At 44.4% G+C, this 20,409-nt stretch overlaps 1 protein-coding gene across 11 annotated transcripts in view; it reads right to left on the reverse strand.

Moving 5' to 3' along the window:
- clip1a (CAP-GLY domain containing linker protein 1a) overlaps positions 1–20,409 on the reverse strand; it is a 267,258-nt gene that overhangs the window by 167,078 nt on the left and 79,771 nt on the right. For all 11 annotated transcript variants that reach the window (XM_038789942.1, XM_038789934.1, XM_038789958.1 and 8 more), the window contains exons 2-3: positions 13,336–13,530; positions 7,950–8,527 (exon numbers count right to left, since the gene is read on the reverse strand). In XM_038789942.1, coding sequence (XP_038645870.1) covers positions 7,950–8,527; positions 13,336–13,432 — 675 coding nt within the window. In that variant the 5' untranslated portion in view covers positions 13,433–13,530. The remainder of the gene's footprint in view (positions 1–7,949; positions 8,528–13,335; positions 13,531–20,409) is intronic.

Genomic DNA, 20,409 nt, shown 5'->3' on the forward strand with positions numbered 1-20,409 from the left:
ACTTTTTTCTCATTTCCAGAGTATTGTGTTAATATGACAATCTTTTTCAATGGAAAATAAAGTTTAGTGCTAAAACATGAGGAAACTTGATACTGTGAGAGGATGGAGGGAATACATAAACGTTAATGAATCTCCTTGATACCAAAAAGATAGTAATATCATGCTGCCTTTTTCCTTTGCGAATTAACCACAGTTGTTAACATTACTACTTCAATGTTTGAAAGAAAAACCTTTCAACAATCTCTTTTGAGGGCCACAGATGGCATAGGACGACAAAGAGCAGAACAGCAGCTCAATAAACTGCTCCACACAAGTGAACCAGTGATTATTGTAGGTCATCTGGCTGAGTCATCAAGATACTATTGGCATTTAGCACATATTTCCAAAGTGGCTGCCAAAAGACCCAATATGGATTATTGTGTATAAATAAATTAGATCCAAGATCCAAGAACGCACTGCGTCAGTAGCTGATGCTTGAATGGAGTAAGTTGTCTGGCCAATCCAAACTTAATCTCTATATTATCAGGTGTAGAAAAGAACTTTCATTTCATAACCATCAGGTCATTTGCTTTTTTAAAAAATTCATTTGGCATGGGCATCAGTGGCTAGACTAGGGTTTATTGCCCATACCTAGTTGCCCTCGAGAAGACAGTGGTGAACCGCTGCAGTCACTGAAGTGTAGATACGCCTACTGTGCTGTTAGGGAGGGAATTCCAGGATTTTGGCCAACCAATAGAGAATAAACGGCGGGATTTCCAGGTGATGGTGTGCCCAGGTATCTGCTGCACTTGTCCTAGATGGAGTGGTTATGGGCTTGGAAAGTGCTGCCTGAGGAACTTTGCCGAGTTCCTGCAGTGCATCTTGTAGATGGTACACTATTGCCACTGTTTATTATTGAGGAGGGATTTAATGTCTGTGGAAGGGGTAGGAATCAAGCAGGCTGCTTTTTAATAAGGACACAGGAGTCCACACCGAGCAAATAAAAACAAAAGTTTTATTAACAATCGAGATATGTACACTTCCCAAGTTTTTCTCTCTGGTCCCTCCCTTACAGGCGACCTTATATACACTGGGTATTTGGGCTACCCAGCCCCTAGTGCGGGAACTTGTACTCCGCAAGGAGCATGGGGTAGACAAGCATTCCCACCCCATGTGAGATATCACAGCTTTGTCGTGGATGGTGTAAAGCTCGTTGAGTGTTGTTGGAGCTGCATTGATCCAGGCAAGCATAGAGAATTCCACTATAGTCCTGACTTGTGCCTTGTAGGTGGAGGACAGGCTTTGGGGAGTCAGGAGGTGAGTTACTTGCTGCAGGATTCCTGGCCTTTAACCTGCTCTGGTAGTCAAGCATTTTTTTTTTGGAAAACATTTTTATTAAATTTGTAACATTTTGGAGGCAGCACGGTGGCGCAGTGGGTTAGCCCTGCAGCCTCACAGCGCCGAAGTCCCAGGTTTGATCCCGGCTCTGGGTCGCTGTCCGTGTGGAGTTTGCACATTCTCGCCGTGTTTGGATGGGTTTTGTCCCCACAACCCAAAGACGTGCAGGCTAGGCCACATTAAATTGCCCTTTAATTGGAAAAAAAATTTAGAGTACCCAATTAATTTATATTTTTTTAAAATTTGTAACATTTTATACATAAACAAACAATAACATGCATCAACAACTTCAGCAAACATATTAAAATACAAACCCTACTAACAATTATAACCCGTCCCCACCAGCTAACAGTAACCAGATCCTTGAAATGCAATATAAACGGTTGGCATTTATTATAGAACCCATCAATCGCTCCCCAGCATAAACGTGACCTTCTCAAGGTGCAAGTACTCCATCAAATCACCCAGCCAAGCTACGACACTGGGAGAAGTTGCCTACCTCCAACTCAGCAGAATCTGCCACCAAGCCAGCAGTGGAGCAAAGGCCAGAGCATCCGCCATCACCCCAGGCCTCAATTCGGCTGGTCTCACACCCCAAATATCGCTACTAATGCGATACTAATGCGCTACTAATCGCTCTTTACCCAGGAGTTTACAAACCGCTCGGATCAACCCCTCCTGTTCTCTTTATCGGGAGGGGTTCTAAATCTATGTTTAAATTTGCTGTTATGGTGTTGAAAAAAGAATCCCAGAAACCCACCAATTTGGAGCAGGACCTGAACATATATGATTCGAGGCCCTCTGGAGCACCGCTCACATCTATCCTCAAACCCTTCAAAAACCCAACTCATTTTAACCTTAGTGAGATGTGCCCTGAACACCATCTTGAGCTGTATCAAACTTAGCCTCATGCAGGATGATGTTGCATTCACTCTGCAGAGGGACTCACTCCACACCACCTCCAAATTGGGCACAGCTCCTCCTCCCACTTAACCTTCACCACCTCCATTGAAACCGGCTCTTCCTCCATGATCCACCACATAACCCAGACGTACTTAGCTCCTCCGTCCCCAGACAGGAGAGAATACATTCCAACAAGGTGGATGGTGGCACCCTTGGGAACATTAAAAAAGCTCGCCTGTCAGGGGAAGGGGCAGCATGGAAGAGGATGGAGGTGGCGTCCTGTGTGGGCACGAGCCTGGAGGCGCTGGTAACAGCGCCATTGCCGCTCCCTCCAACGAGGTATACCACGAGCCCGGTGGTGGCGGCTACCCTCAAAATTTGGGGGCAATGGAGACGGCATAGGGGAGAAGTGGGGGGCTCGATGGAGGCCCCGTTACGGGGGAACCATCGGTTTGTTCCAGGGAGCATTGATTTTTTTTATTTTTTTTTATAAATTTAGATTACCCAATTATTTTTTCTATTAAGGGGCAATTTAGCATGGCCAATCCACCTACTCTGCACATTTTTGGGTTGTGGGGGCGAAACCCACGCAGACACGGGGAGAATGTGCAAACTCCACACGGACAGTGACCCAGAGCCGGGATCGAACCTGGGACCTCAGCGCCGTGAGGCGGTTGTGCTAACCACTAGGCCACCGTGCTGCCCTCAGGGAGCATTGATGGCGGATTTCTGGGCTGGCACAGGGTAGGGGTTAGGAGGTTGAGGGACCTGTTTGTGGAGGGGAGGTTCACAAGCTTGGGGGAGTTAGAGGGGAAGTTTGGGCTCCCCAGGGGAACATGTTTAGGTACATGCAGGTGAGGGCGTTTGCCAGGAGGCAGGTGGAGGGGTTCCCCTTGCTGCCCCCACATGGGGTGCGGAACAGGGTGCTCTCGGGGGTGTGGGCTGGAGCAGGGAGGATTTCGGACACATACCGGGTAATGCAGGAGGTAGACGAGGCCTCGGTGGAGGAACTGAAGGGGAAATGGGAAGAGGAGCTGGGTGAGGAGATTGAGGGGATGACGTGGGCGGATGCCCTGGAGGGAGTGAATTCCTCCTCTTCCTGTGCGAGGCTTAGCCTCATACAGTTCAAGGTGCTGCATAGGGCCCACATGACTGGGACGAGGATGAGTAAGTTTTTCAGGGGCGAAGACAGGTGTGCTAGGTGCTTGGGGAGCCCAGCGAACCACACCCATATGTTTTGGGCATGCCCAGCGCTGGGGGAGTTTTGGAAGGGGGTAGCAAGGATGGTGTCGAGGGTGGTGGGATCCAGGGTCAAGCCAGGCTGGGGGCTCGCAATTTTTGGGGTTGCAGTGGAGCCGGGAGTGCAGGAAGCGGAAGAGGCCGGTGCCCTGGCCTTTGCGTCCCTAGTAGCCCGGCGGAGGATCTTGCTCCAATGGAAGGATGCGAGGCCCCCAAGCGTGGAGGCCTGGATCAATGATATGGCGGGGTTCATTAAATTGGAGACGGTGAAATTTGCAGAGGGGATCAGTACAAGTGTTCTTTAAGCGGTGGCTGCCCTTCCTAGCGGAACGGTAGGGAAACCCGGGGGGGGCGGGGAGATGTGGCGGGTGTTATCTCTTTCCCTTTTGTTGTTTGGGTGTTTTTCTTTTGTTTGCAGTTGCTTTTGAAGTTGGGTGGGTGTTGTTCTTGGGTTTTTACCACGGTTGTTCTGTTAATATTGTTGTGATGTTTGTATTTTGTAAAAATCCTAATAAAACATTTTTTTTTTTTTTTAAAAAAGCTCGCCTGTCCAGTCACGCATCCTTAAGTACCTAAACATATTTATCCCCAGCAAGGCCTGCTTTCTCCCTCAGCTCCTCCCAGTCAGCAAACCGACCCTCCACTATGAAGTTCTTTATCCTCTCCCTTACGTCGTCATCCTCCTCTTTCCTCTTCCCCCCCCCCAAAGAGTGACATTAAGTTTCTCTGTTTGAAACAAATGATTCCTGCAGATGGGGAACCCCGCACTGTGCCCGAGCCGCCTCCAGTTTCAAATCCACCCAATCTTGATCTTTATTGTCACAAGTAGGCTTACACTGCAATAAAGTCACCGTGAAACGCCCCAAGTCACGACATTCTAGAGTCTGTTCGGGTACACTGAGGGAGGATTCAGAATCCAAATTACCCAACTACCTAGCAGCACATCTTTCGGGACTTGTGGGAGGAAACTGGAGCACCCGGAGGAAATCCACGCAGAGACGGTACAGACAGTGACCCAAACCAGGAATTGAACCTGGGACCCTGGTGCTATGACTGTGCTAACCACTGTGCTACAATGCAGCCCTTGCAACGCAAGGTCCAAAATGACCACCGCTGAATACCCACACTTTATATGCCAGAGAGCAAAGTCTTAACCATAAAGAAGTCAAGCCTGGAGTATAACTTGTGCACCAGCGATAAAAACAAAGCTCTTTACCCAGGAGTATCAACCCCTCTCTTTGTCGCCGCCCCCCTCCTCTCCCACCCCCTCCCAAAGAATCAGCTGGTGGGTATCCAATGCCGGAAATTCAGCCGGCTGTTCCATGAACCCATCATCCCAATTTGGGGTGTGTTCACCAACACAACTGCCTTTACTTCCAATATACCTATAACAATTACAAAATGACTCCCCCTTGATCAACCATCACTGTCCCTGCCTGAAAACGAACTCTCTTGCTAACGAAAATTACCATTCCACCATTGATCTACTATTGAATCTGGAATGTAAAACCTGGCTCACCCAAGCCTTCCGCAACTGGATCTGGTCCCGGTCCACTCCCATTCACTAGCCTCCCTTCTCCTCATTGCCAGCAAAGTGGACCCCAACCAGGACCCCACTCCAACAGCCCCTCAAAACTAACATCCACCCCATCCCTTCTAGCTCATATGCCCCACATGTCAAAACCCCTCCATCGTTGACAAACATTTTCCCCCTCCAGAACAAACGGAGCACCCCCCATATTTTTATTAAAAGCATAAAGGCATAAGTATAGTACACAAACATTCCCCCTTCATACACTGAGTCCCAAACAGTTCTCACAGCGACTCCGACTTCTTCTCTCTGATGAGGGCCTCTGCCTACTCCGGCGTATCAGAAAAGTGATATTTCAAGTTCATCGTGACCCACAACCTTGCAGGGTATATCACCCGAAATCTCACACCCTTGCTGTAGAAACCAGCCTTCACCATGTTGAAGACCGCGCCGCTCTTTGCCAGTTCAGTCCCAATGTCCTGACACATCCGCACCCTGTGCCCACCCCAGTCGATATTCTGAATCCTCTTCGTCCACTGCAAGATCCTCTCCTTCCATTAGAAGGTGGTGGTTTACTCAGTCTTGGCTTTTGCCTGATCGCCCGGTGAGTTCTGTCCAATTGCTGAGGCAAGAACATCTCATCCCCTCCCACCAACTGAGTAAATATCTACAAAAAGTACTGGGTCGGCTTTGAGCACTCCAAACCCTCCAGCAGTCCCACCAACCTGAGGTTTGACCACCTTGGCCTGTTCTCCAGATTGTCCAGCCTCAGTCCTTTGTTGTTATCCGACACCTTCAGCAACTCAGCCTCCAATGTGACACGTCGATCCTGGGGCTGCAACAGGGCCACCCCAACCCCCTTTGCTTACCCTGCGCTTTAACCTCGAACGAGGTCTTCACCAGCTGATCCCAAATCGGGCCCAAACTTCCTTGACAGTGGCTTTAAAGGATTCTTTTATCTCCTTGCCCTGCCGCTTGAACTGCCAATCCATTTGCTTCCAAACTTCTCCAGTTCCTATGCCATCACTACCGCCAACATATCTAAAGTAATGGGTGCATCTTCCCTCCTTCACCTTTCTTTCATGGGCTATCCTCCTGAGCTTTCTTTTAGGTGAGCTTCTTTCATAGAATCATGGAATTCAACAGAGCAGTAGGCCACCATTCGGCCCATGGAGTATGCACCGACCCTTGGAAAGACTACCCCACTTAAAATCCAGACCTCCACCCAATTCCCTTAACCCAGTAACCCCACCTAACCTTTTTGAACACTAAGGGCAATTTAGCATGGCCAATCCACCTCACCTGCACATCTTTGAACTGTGGGAGGAAACCCAAGCACCCGGAGGAAACCCACGCAGACACGGGGAGAACATGCAGACTCCGCACAGACAGTGACCTAAGCTGGGATTCAATCCTGGAGCTGTGAAGCAACAGCGCTAACTACTGTGCTACCTTGCGGCGCTAGTTTGTATGAACTATTCAAACAGTGCTTTCATACAAAGAACATGGACAATAGAAATTAAATATGATTACCTGCCATATTTCAGATGTCAATGGTCTTCTAAATATTACCTGTAATGGCTCTGTACTTGAAACGAGTTGAATGCTCCCCTTTGCCTACTAGGCTATCTCACACGTTATTAAAAGACTAATCAGAAATTATGGAAAAAGACTACTTTTCTTACAAAAAAAGCCTTGTTTGAAAGAATGGAGGACATGAGGCAGACTAAATTAATGCAGAGAAGTGCAAAGAGTTACATTTGAATCACATTTTGAATAAAAATGACGACAACATAGCAAACCATTCAGCTCATTGTGGCTATGCTGGCTCTCTGCAAAAGCAACTTGGCTAGTTTCACTCCCATGCCATTTCCCCGAAGCTCTGCAAATTATACAAGCTGTGTTCAACTCTCATTGCTGTGGGATTCAGCTAGCCAGGCAGTCTGCAAATACATCTTATAATTACAATATTGAACACTTGCTCAGCTATGTTGGAAAAATATTTCAACTTACATGGTTGCACTTCTATATACGGCAAAAGGAACTATCTTGTGTAAAGACTACAAAAATGCTAATTAATGCTATTGCGACAAAAAAATCAACTTAACCATGAAAATTAAGATTGGGGTCAGTCCTGTGATTATTAGGAAGTGATCTAAAGAATGTAACGATAGTAATAAGGTCCATCAGTGCCCAATACTTTGAGGCAAGCGTTCAAGAACACAGGGAGGAGGCTTCCTCAAATACTGGGGCAATCATAGCATCTACACTGCAAGGAGTCTTGCAACCTGTAAGAAATAGGGAGAGTGTACTCAGGGAGTGGGAGCATCAAGGCCAATCTTAGGATCCAAGAGCACTTGGATTATGGCTAGACATTATTGAACACAAAGAGAACCCTAAACTCTGGGACATGGACAGGAATTTGGATGCAGCAAGATGAAGGAGTCGATTTCGAAAAACTGGAGATTGGGTTTCAAAAGCTGGAGATTTGGGGACAGTTTAGCTAACCACACAATTAAATTATTCAGATAATAATAGTATAATAATCTTTATTAGTACCACAAGTAGACTTACTTGTGGCAGTAATCTGCTTGAATCTGCAACATAACAGAAAATACTGGACAATCTCAGCAGGTCTGACAACATCTGTGGAGAAAGAATGGAGCCAGGTTTCGAATCTGGATGACTCTTTGTCAAAAGCTAGATAAAGTCATCCAATCTCGAAACATTAACTCTGTTTTCTCTCTCCACAGATGCTGTCAGACCTGCTGAGATTGTCCAGAATTTTCTCTTTATGCAAGAGTTAAATTACTCATTCTGTTTCTTCTCTTTGGGCACAATACGTTGAAACCACTATACAGGACCTCATCACAATACAACATTTAAATAACAAACCTACCAGGACCCGGTCTCCGATCTTCAATTCACGTTCTCCCTTCTTAACAGAGCCAGCTTCCGAAAGATTCGACACAGATTCACTTGTTGTTTTTAAGAGGTTGGTCATGGTTGGAGATGGTGCAGATTCCTGAGCTGCACCTGGTGTACCTAATGCTGCTATTTGTCCAGTTGGTGTAGATGGAGCAGTCGCAACACTGGCTGATGTAGATGTTGGTGATGTGGCTCTGGAAACAGATGCTGCACGAGTCTGTGAACCATTGGCTTCACCATCTGTCAGTGGGCTCCGAGACAGTTTTGAAGGTCTTGTAAATATTCCACGCAATGGTTCACACTGGAAATATCGAACCCCAGCAACTGAGCCATCATTTTTACCAATTGGTTCATCCAAAACAATTCCAGCCCACTGGCCTGGAGCAAACTGACTTTCACCAAGGAACTGGATGAATCCGGGTTTACTACCATTTACCCAGATGCGCTCTCCAATTCTAAAATCATCCACAAATTCCTCCTGCGCCTCTGTGGCAGATGCATTCGAGGATTTCTCTCCAGGAGATGTTTTTGCTTCAGCAGGAACAGATGCTGTTGGCATGGGGGGGGGGACAAAGTGTTAAATAGTGGAAAATATAATTACATTTTTAAAAACATATTTTTCTTACTTTGCTCATTTTCTTCCCTCATCACCTCAGTATTCCTTGTTGGGGTACAGATCGGAGTATTAATCCCGTCTCTTTCAAATGACTGTTTATTTGTGGTTATTAACAATAAGCTAAAGGAAGTTATTATATTATGGTAGGCAACACAGTGAACCCCAATCATGTCCTCAAACATTCACACATGTAGTGTTCAATTCTGGTTGCCACACTACCAGAAGGATGTGGAGGCTTTAGAGAGGGTGCAGAAGAGATTTACCAGGATGTTGCCTGGTATGGAGCGCATTAGCTATGAGGAGCAGTTGAATAAACTCGGTTTGTTCTCACTGGAATGACGGAGGTTGAGGAGCGACCTGATAGAGGTCTGCAAAATTATGAGGGGCATAGACAGAGTGACTAGTCAGAGGCTTTTCCCCAGGGTAGAGGGGTCAATTACTAGGGGGCACAGGTTTAAGGACTACCTGGAACTCGCTGCCGGGGGAGGTGGTGGAAGCAGGGACGATAGTGACATTTAAGGGGCATCTTGACAAATACATGAATAGGATGGGAATAGAGGGATACAGACCTAGGAAGTGTAGAAGATTTTAGTTTAGACTGGCAGCATGGTCGGCACGGGCTTGGAGGGCCGAAGGGCCTGTTCCTGTGCTGTACTTTTCTTTGTTCTTTGTTCACATCGGCCAGAGGGTTTGTTGGATAGCGATCGGGATGAGTAATTCTGGCAAATTTTCCCTTCCTTAACGCAGAATTACAAAATCAAATTGTGGTGTCCCCCACCATCACCTTGGTCGAGATTAAATGACTCATATAAAAGATAAAATAAATACTTTACATATTTAAAATGATACTGTATGCCTAAAATGAAACATCATTATTCCATATTCAAGAATCTTCCAATAAAGTTAAATATCTTTCCCTATGTTAGTTAGCAGAAAAAGGCTTGGGAGGCTTTCTGAATAAAAACAACAATTGGATAAGTCACAAGGCAACATAATACAGTCAGTCAGAATATGGATTTTTTAAAAAGCAGAACTTAGCTTTTTTCACTTAGCTTTACTATACAAATTACATAGTGATCTCATCAGCTTGGCTCAGCTGGTATTACTTTCGCCTTACAGCCAGAAATTTGATAGTTCAAGCCTCATTCCAGGACTTTAGCACGTAAACTAGACTGACACTTCAAGAACAACTTGGGGTTATGGTGGCTTTAACACACAGAAATAAGAGACGCCAAAATGCTTCTGTGGTCAAAGAAGGTGTTTTTTTTTTTTAAAAAGGAGGGTCTTAGAACAAGCTTGTCTGACCTTTTCTCTCAGGCAGGGTGTGGTACATTTGCATTTTTCTCTTACTCAAGGGGACGATGAACACATTTCTTAAAGATAACATCTGGCACAACAGTAAACTGAATTTCAATGGGTTTGAGATATTAAGAAAATAAGAACAGTGCAGAGTAAAAGTAAAGCAGTGTCACAGCATTAATTTGAGAAGTTAGTTGGTGCGGGGTGAGGAGAGCAAGGCTCACTTCACCCTCCCAAGGTCCGGCCCCATGTGATATGACCAGCTCCTCCCGCCCTCTGTGCCAAATTAAAGTATAGGCCGCCTTAGGCATCCCTAGGACCAGCCTGGCAACATCACATCATTTCCACTCTGGGCCGCTGTAGTTGCTTCATATGTACTTATCAGTCACTCATTGCTTCCCATGCCGAGAATTAGAATTTACCTGGCAACTGAAAACGTGTTGCTCATCCAATCACAGGTTCTTGTTAGATTCACTGGTAAATCTAATCTTAACAGCAGCTAAGGCATGGTGAAACCAGCCTGTCATTGGATGGTCAGGCTTGCAGCAAAATTTCTAAATTCTATCCATGAAGACTGCAACAGTTGAGTCCAACAATGTGGCAGACCAGATCCAAATGCTTTGGGGGCCACTTCCGGTGGTTTAACAAGCCTGGTCTGACCAGTGTCAGAAGAAAATTCCAACTATGGGCTCTAGATTTCATTCATTTTCAGATAACTAAAAGCAGTATTGAGGGGCTGTTGAATTATCCATTAGTCTTCCATGTTAAACTGAGGTTTCATCTGCCTATCCGGATCCCAGAAAGAGCCTATAGCACTTGGCCACTATTCATCCCCGCACCATAAGATATTGCCAAAACGTGCTGTGGAAGTAATCTCTAAAACCAAATGGAAAAATTAATGTTCATAGAATGACAGAATTTACAGTGCAGAGGGAGAATTGACAGTGCAGAAGGAGGGGTTATTTGGCCTATCAGGTCTGCACCTACCCCTGGAAAAGAGCACCCCCCACCCTCTCTCTGTAACCCAGTAACCCAACCTAATCTTTTTGGGCTCCAAGGGCAATTTAGCATGGTCCAATCCACCTAACCTGCACATCGCTGGACTGTGGGAGGAAACTGAAGGACCCGGAGGAAACCCACCCAGACACGAGGAGAACATACAGACTCCACACAGACAGTGACCCAAGCCGGGAATCGAACCTGGAACCCGAGAGCTGTGAAGCAACTGTGCTTAACCACTGTGTCCATGAAGACTATTTATCAGGATTCAACTACTCTGCACATCTTTTTGGGTTGTGGGGGTGAGATCCATGCAGACATGGGAAGAATGTGCAAACTCCACATGGACAGTGACCTGGGGCAGGGATCGAACCCGGGTCCTAGGTGCCACAAGGCAGCAGTGCTACCCACTGCGCCACCAGACAAACAATTTAATCTAATTTGGACATGCATATCAAAGCTAACCATGGCATATACTCATTAGATGATAGTACAAGCACCGTGACCGTGGACATAGATTTACGGTTTGGAGCAAGAAATGCAGCTAGGGAGATACGATGGGAAAAAACATAGCAATTGGTAATGACCAGAAATTCATGGCCTGGAAGCAGAGATGCTGGATGGGCACTTGAGTGAAATAAACCTGCAGGGCTACAGGGAATGGCATGGATTGGATTCCTCCACAGGGTGCTGGGGTGGACACGATGAACTTGTACTATCAGAACTAAGATGCTGCAGTGTCGCTCTCCAATACGAGCATATGCACTTTCAGGTAGGAATCACTGACTGAAATCAGAGGTCGCAGACCCTGACAGTTTTTTGGCCTTTCACCAGCTGTAAGGCACTAATTTTCATCTCCCTAGCACCATTCCAGTTGAGATCTGCTGACTCAACACAAGCCAGAAACTGAATCTGATACTGTACCATCCTGGTCTCTACGACTCAGTTCCACACCACTCAACATTGGATCACATTATTCATTGACTTGCTCCACTGGATTGCTCTCTTTCCAGGTTACCTTTCTGTTGCTTTCACGGAATTTACATTGTTCTCCTTTGCCCTTTTCCTCCATTTTGTTTTGTTAAAATAAGTGTTTCCAGCTCTAAAATCAAAATCTCAAGACTTGACTTTTTGCTTCACCCTCTATTTTTGGATAGTGATATAGTAAACACAGGAAGGAGCATCGGGAAGTAATGCTGTTTGCAGAACTGGATTTGTGTGGTTTGTCCTTTCTCTAACTTTTTTTGAAAAAATACTTCTACCTCTTGCTGCCTTTGATTTTGGTCTTTTCAGCAGTTATCAGGAAAAGAAAATAATTGAAGAATGTAGACAAAAGGACAAGAGATTAAACTTATTACAAATGGGGAAAGCCACAAAGACCGAAGACAAAGCCATATAGATTATCCAGAAATAATTTTTAGCTTTAATACAGATGGTGACTCAAACACAGCAACTCAGCATCATTTTATGGCAATTATGCTTTTTGCAGAACACCCTGAAACAACTTCTACACTTGTACTAAAATTTTATTAGGAATCTTGACCAATCTTTTATAAATTCAAAACAGAGACAGAATAGAGGCCACAAGTCCAATAGAGAATCTAGGTAATCCCTGATCTTTATTAATAGTTCCTTCCCATTTCCAATCATGGTTCTCTCCCACCAAACCTGGTTAAATTCAGTTTTATCACTGCAGGTCCAGAGCTATTCATCTTCAATTATATATTTTTCCTTTAACAGATATACTCTTTCCCATTCTCTCATCACCCTCCAAAAACAGGTTCCATTTGAAATTAATTTTGCAATTTCAAAATTGTTGACAATGCCAGCACAATAGCAAATGAGGCAGAGTGAGGTCAACATTAAGTATTAAAGTCAGCTCTATACTGGAATAGTGCCAGTGTTTAAAAAAAAAAATGAAACATTCAAAAAGCTTATTTTTTAAATCTGTAATCAAATTCGATGTATTCTATTAATTCAAACAATTCAATTTGTTCCATGTAATTTTAGAACAATATGATCCATAATTCATTTTATGAGAACTCGCGGAACAAATTGTATATTCAGCTGTTCTTCATTGTGTGCAGTAAGCCTACAAACTAAACATAAAGCATTACAATCATACAACAATTAAAAAAGGTTGAGCTACCTTTGAAATTTTGATTCATCAAGCCATGGAAAAATGTTTCAATACATCAGAAAAAATACCTTAGATTTGTATTAAAACGTACAATACAATGACATCAATCAGAGCGTTAAACCAGACAGACCTTATGAAGATGTTGGAATGTGCATTAAATCTCTTCTGACCAGTAAATTTAACGAGGCACTGCTCCAAGATTTAAAGATGAAGCATAATCTTGCACAAAGAAATTTAAAATGGTAATCTTAACCTCCATTTATACCTCATATAAAGTCTAGACACGAGATTCCAAAGACTTACTTGATGATTGTAAAGAGGCAGCTTGCTTCACTGCAGTGCTCCCTGGCTTGGCAATCTTGCTAGGAGCTTTCAGCCCACTAGGTTTTAGCAGACTCATCCTTCCTCTTCGCTTCTTTCAGCCTTTGTCTCACAAATAGTATTTCCCAATCATCAAATCATCTGAACTGTTTATAGATTCTGCACATCATTTAAAATCTGAAAGAGACAATATTACACAAGACTGAAAAAAATATTTATGCTATGAAATGAACATTTGAATGAATTGTTGCAGGAAGCAATACATAAAATAGCTTCCTCCTGACAAAGCACAATGCTCTTTTCCACATGCCTGAGCTCCTATGAATGACTCTTCAATGAGGTCCTCCCCTACTACCCTGCGCTTGCATCCTGCTTTTTCTGAAAAGACTGAAGCGTTTCAAAGATGACCATTTTTTTTCAGGGCTGGTTTCATTATTAACCACTTTCAATATCTGGGAATTTCATATTTTGTTTTTCACTTAAGTTAGGAAAGAACCTTTAAATAGGATTACGGTTTGTAACATTACACGGTAGATGGCTGGATTAATTTTTTTTTAAATCAATTAAAATATTGTGTAGACATCAGTCTTTGCAACATGAGCATATGACCCATGGTTTATATTCACAATTATGCCGTGTATAATTGGGAATAATCAAACCCAGAGTGGCATTTTAACCTAAAACACAGAAAGCAGTTACCAGTAAATAATTATACATTTTTAAAACAAAGACAGTAACATATGATTAAATCATGGAGCTCATGTATTATTAATGACCACACTTCACAGCAGCCTGTGATTTATACCGTTGGCAAAAGAAAATACTGTATTAGTGTTGCTTGTTCAAAGAACCAGCATATCCTTTGTTTAACATTCCTTGCAATTCAATGGTCATGTGGAATACAGTGTCACTTTCAAAACGAGATTAAAATATTCACAAAACATTAATTATCTGAACACATGAGGGAGCCAATAACAGTCAGGTAGATAGAAATTCAGCATACCCCTGCAGTTCTTTGGAAATTACTGCATCCACAATCAGGAACTTACGATTTAAGTTAGTCAACATACAAGTTACAACACTGTCACAAGAACTGCAACCCAACTAGTCTATAACATAATTTGAAATTAAAATGAAATGAAAATCGCTTATTGTCACAAGTAGGCTTCAAATTAAGTTACTGTGAAAAGCCCCTAGTCGCCACATTCCGGCGCCTGTTCGGGGACACTGGTACGGGAATTGAACCGTGCTGCTGGCCTGCTTTCAAAGCCAGCAATTTAGCCGTGTGCTAAACCAGCCCCTCCATGCAAGAAAATTGTCTGAATATCATCTACCCATGTAGTTTCCACATGTCTTTCTGCTCTTTTCCTTCATTCAACTTTCCAACCCAATTTGGAAGGCTGCATCCACCATAAACCTTGGATGCAAATTCCAGAGTGTTACAAAGAAGCTATTTTCTACTTCTCTTCTATATGCCCTACATTTAATCTTGTATCTTTGGTCCACCATTTTAGATGCCTCAACTACTGAAAAGAATTGGCTTATATTTACCCTGTCCATCCTTTCATAATTTTAAACATCATTTCAAACTTACTATCCTTTCAAATCAGTGTTGTACTCAAAATTCATTCATACAAATCTCTCGCTTCAGAAAGTTACAGGTATAAAGGTTACTAGTACTGCAAGAAAAACTTCAGAAATACGTTGCAATGTGGACAAAAAAAACAGGAATATTTTGCTTTTTATGGTTAGGATATAAGCAATAAACTTAAACATACAGAACATACAGCCTGCACTTTGTCACAATATCCTCTATCTGCCAACAACCCCAAACCCGATCAAAGCCGAATCTCTAGCCAATGAGGCATAAGGTCAGAGATAACTATCCCCGTGTACTTTGCCTCCTCCACCCCGACATCACCACAAAAAAGTCAATTCTGGAATATACCCTGCACACATGCAGAAAAAAAGGAATACTCCCTTCCCCCTGGGATTTTGGAAGTGCCATGGGACCACATCACCCATCTTTTCTATAAACCCACCCAGCTCCTTACCATTCGTATCCTACCCATTGACCTGGGGCTCGATTTATCACGGCTCTAGGACACAATTAAAATCTTCTCCCATAATCAACTGGTGGTGGCCAAGTCTGGGATTGGCGCCAGCAACCCCTTCATAAAACCCACATCATCCCAATTCGGTGCATACACATTCACCAACACCACCTATGCCCCTTCTAATACCCCACGCACAATCATTTATCTCCCACCCTGGTCCCTCACTTCCTTTGTGCTCTCAAACCCAGTTTTCTTATTCAGCAAATTTGCCATTCCCCACAACTTTTGAAATCAATTTCACCCCACCACAAGCGGAAAGCCTGACACCTGCCCAAAGGCTTCTCCCATGGACCCCCATCCTTCCCCCACCCTCACCTCTTGTTCTGTGAAGAAGGTACCCTACTGACCTCCCCCTCCACCACCCAAACAAAGACTCATCTCGAACAATTGGTCACCTTCCCAGAGAATAAGCAGGAAAAACAACAAGAGCCTCCGGTGGGGTGGGGAAAGATGGGGACAGCCACCCCATTACAAGCTTTTCACCCCTTTGTCAATCCAACAGTTTAAAAGAAGAAAAAAATTCTCCATATCGGAGGAAAAAGAAAAACCCTCCAATCCCACTCTACCCGTATTCCCAATTACTTAAAGTGCCACCAGCTCAGTCTCCCAGAATTGTTCAGCTCAGTTCTCCTCCAGTTTATGCTCTTTGATAAAGTCATTGGCTGCTTCTGGCGTCTCAAAATAGTATTCCCGGCCTTCATACGTCACCCAAAGCTTCGCCGGGTAGAGCATCCCGAACCCGATCTGCCTCAATATAGCACCGTCTTGCCTTTGTTGAGCCCAGCATGCCGTTTGCCATTTCAGCTCCAATATCCTGGTATATTCACACCTTGTTCCCCTCCCGTTCACAGTTGTGCTTCTCTCTTGTCCACTGCAGAATCTTCTCTCCACGAGCTTATGGAGCCTCATTCATCACCGCCCGCAGCAGCTCCCCCGCTCCAGGCTTCTGCCTCAAAGCCTTGTGCGCTCTGTCCACTTCAAGGGCCTCTCCAACATCCTCGAAACGTAACTCGTGGCACTCGCACCTGCGACTCTTTCAGGCAGGCCCACTCGCAGCAGATTCTGCTTTCTCGATCTATTTTCCCGCTCCTCCACCTTTGCTCTCAACGTCTTGCAAAGATCCAAGAGCCCCACCTACGTCTCCAATGCCATCATTGACTGCCATGGTCTCGCATCTGCGACCCCTGCACCTCCAAACATTTCTCCACATGCTCCATCGAGCCTTTCAGGGGTGCCACAGCCCCTTCGACAGCCTTTGGGTGATCCTCCTGCACCTTCTTCCACTGCCGGTGGAACTCTTCCTTGATGGAGGCCATCAACTGTTCCATCTGGGGCTTTCCAACTTGCACTAGCCCTTCCCCCTCTGCCATCCTTCCACAGGCAATTGTGTCACATGCCTCTTCCAACTCCTTCGCAAGTCTTTCACCTTCTTCTGCCGGGTTTGGTAACCAGACACACCACTCCTGGGGGAACTTCTCCTCCGACCTTCAGCTACACTTTTCTGTCAAAGTTGCACCCAATTTCAGGTAAAAAGTGCTCTTTTCTACACCTTCAAGCAGGAGCTGCCCTGTGTGTGACCATTTGCACCATGGCTACTACTGGAAGTTCACAACACACCATTATTGCTTTCCTTTAATGGAACAGGCGAGTCTGTTTGGTCCTCGCAATCTCACTTGCTTCATTATGTTGCAAGGATGGCACAGTGGTTAGCACTGCTGCCTCACGTCGCTGGGGACCCAGGTTCGATCCTGGCGCACTGTCCATGTGGAGTTTGCACATTCTCCCAGTGTTGCTTGGGTCACACCCCCACAATCCAAAGATGTGCAGGCTAGGTGAATTGGCGACGCTAAATCACACAAATTTAAAACAAAATGAAATTGGGTTCTCTAAATTAATATTTAAAAAATCATTCAATGTTACATTTCTGCCAAGGACTACAGCTGACGATTTATGCTCCCACTGCATCCTTACGAAAAAAATCAAGAGGTTGGTTCTCTCACTCACCATGCTTAGTCTTCAAATGTATTTGAAGATTTGAGGGTTTTAAACTTTCATTTGCCAGTACTTCCCTGCATATAATACATATGGGCTTTGAATCCTGATTTGCATTGTCACAATTGAAGCCATACCTCAGATTTTAATTGTTTGTTCACCAGAGGCCTGGGGCTTTGGATACAGCTCACACCAGCACTGCTTTGTCCTGCCGTGGAGTCTCCTGGAAAGCTCTCTCCACAGATTTGGTTATGAGATCCTGACTGGTGTCCCTGGCCCTCTCCTATTTATTCAGCTCTTCACACAGTCCTGTTGCTTGCTGGCTGGCAGCTACAAAATGGAGGAATCTCTCCTCTGTGATTTTGCACTCAAAGCACAGATGTACAGGGCACATGGCAGCAGTGTACGTGCCAGGCGCGTGACCTTCTCTCTGCTGCTGTCTATGGTGGAAACACTCCATTGTTCATATTTAAAGGCCAGGAACATCCTTACATTTACACACAAACTTTGTTTTAAAGATATTCCCATTTCTTTAAACAAGTATAGAAAAAGTACAATCTTGTGTTTACTTTACAAACTAGGACTTAGACTAGATTAAGTAACTTATCAAACAGTGTCACAATATTTCTTATTGGTCCCACTGCATTGCACTGTCCAAACAGCCAAGTCATCTCCTTCTCCATTCTCACCGAAAGCACTTACTGCCTGGTTCCCAGGGAGTGGCGACAGAAAGTGATGACTGTGTAGGTTTCTCCCAGTGTTGACATGAGTCAACCCTATATTGACTGGCCTGGTTTGATCGGTTAGCTGTATCCACTCCAGTCAAAGATTGCGGACCACTTCCAGACCAGTACTTCACATAGTGGGAGTGTAAGAGGACGTTGTGACGGCTGTTGAGCAGCATGACCACAGAGTGGCTGGTCGCATACTGATCGGTGGCAGCAAAGAGCCGAGCAGCACGCAGAGTCTGAGCAACAGAGCGGAGCTCCAAGCTGGGGCCACCAATGTCAGCATCAGTCAACCAGACACCAGTCTGTCCATCTTCCCCTGCCCTACCCAGTGTGTGCATGGTGACCAGCGCACAGCCCAGCCTCACGCCACCCCACCCCGCAAAAGCTGTAACCAATCGTAGTCGGCATTCTTAAAAGCTGGTTGGGGCCTTTAGGGTCTTCTTCCCACAATCAGGAACGCTACAACCGATCGCACCGCAACCCTCCGAACACCCACCCACAGGTCGTAACCCTGAGTTAGAAAAACCCTGCCCGAGAAGCCATACTCGTGGTGTTGGATCGGTGGGAGTTGCAGGCAGGCGTGGAGGCAGATGTTTTTGCCTTCGCCTTGCTTATTGCTCGTAGGTGGGTTTTGTTGGGTGGAGGTCAGCTTCTCCACCCTGTGCTTCGGCGTGTGGGGGGGGGGGGGGGGGGCTTTCTAGAGTTTCTAACCCTGAAGAAGTGAGGTTTGCTCAGAGGGCGTCGAGTTATGGGTTCTACAATTCTTGGGTTTTGTTCATCATGTATTTTTCGGGAGTTGACTGGGGGAGGGGTGTTTTGTGGGATTGTTTTGTATTGCAAAAACTTTTGAAAATTTGTTGAATAAAAACACTTTTTTGAAAAGGTATTTGCACCTCAACAAGGGTGTTATACACGTATGCACTCATATCATTCATATCAACAGGAATACACAAAACGCACTTGATTTCACTGCCCGGGAAAGCTGACTTTTTTTTCAGAACTAAAGCCCTCCATTCTCATCCAGAACCACATGGTAGCTTCAGTGAAAGGGGTGGTTCATCTGTTCTCATCGCTGTTGACCCAGCAATCTGGAAACATAACATTGCCATCATTGCCAACCTTGGGTAGGGTGCTCTTTCCAGGAGCCGGTGCAGACTCGATGGGCCGAATGGCCTCTTTCTGCACTGTAAATTCTATGATCTATGATCATCGGTTAAAATCTTCATTGCGTATTTCTCAGAAATGTTCTGCAGTAAAACAGGTTGATTTATTGCACTGCAAAACGATTACGAGATCAAGTACAAGCAACAGAGATGCCATTTAATTATTAAAAGGATCAACTCCAAGGATCTCCCAAAAAGAGTAGGGGTTTGAGGCTAATTGAGTAACTTATTCAAAACTGGCAGACACGATGAGCTGAAAGGCCTCATTCTGTACTGCGTAATTTTTAGATTTCATAAATATTAACGGCCTTCTCTGTCCCAATGCCAAAGAATTGTAATTGGATCGGAGAACATTAAATCTCCTGTGCTCAACAGTTGCCTAACCAACTGGAAAAAAAACTCTCCTTCAACTAAACAAAAATAATATGACAAACAACATTCATTAGTAGAATCTGAAGCAAACACTCCTCATTAAAATGAAGAAGTCTTATCCAAGAAAACAAACGTGCAATGATCTACAAAATAAATTAAGTATGAGGTAGTCGGTATTAATATACTACAGACTGGCCAGGTTACTCAGGGAACATTAATCTGAGACAAGCATGTTTAAAGTGCAATTGCTTTTCTGGTAGTCAGGTTGCCTGGGCAGAGAGTAAATACATGAGCAGCAGATAAACAAGGCATTCCATTCCCTTTCTCATTTGGAAATATGTGCTCATGCCAATAGTCGGTTATCTTATTGCACCAAAGACAACATTTAAGGTGAAAGAGAGAAACCTGGAAATTATAGACCTGTTAACATAACATCTGTTGTGAGAAGTTATTCAAATCTATAATTAAGAACAGCTACTGAGTCGTTTACAAATTTCTTAAAGGGTAGGTCCCACCTAATTATTTTTTAGGAGAAAATAACTAAAGTCGTTGTCTATCGTAATCTGCAGAGCAACTCTATAAACAAACTTGTTTTCACAAGAGAAAGTCTTAATTGGGAAATACCTTAAATCACCCAATTGTTTTGGTAGATCTAAGTGTGAACATGAGCACTGAATGCCA

This window comes from Scyliorhinus canicula, chromosome 1 (assembly GCF_902713615.1).
Source record: "Scyliorhinus canicula chromosome 1, sScyCan1.1, whole genome shotgun sequence".
In the NCBI taxonomy this organism is placed as follows: Eukaryota; Metazoa; Chordata; class Chondrichthyes; order Carcharhiniformes; family Scyliorhinidae; genus Scyliorhinus; species Scyliorhinus canicula.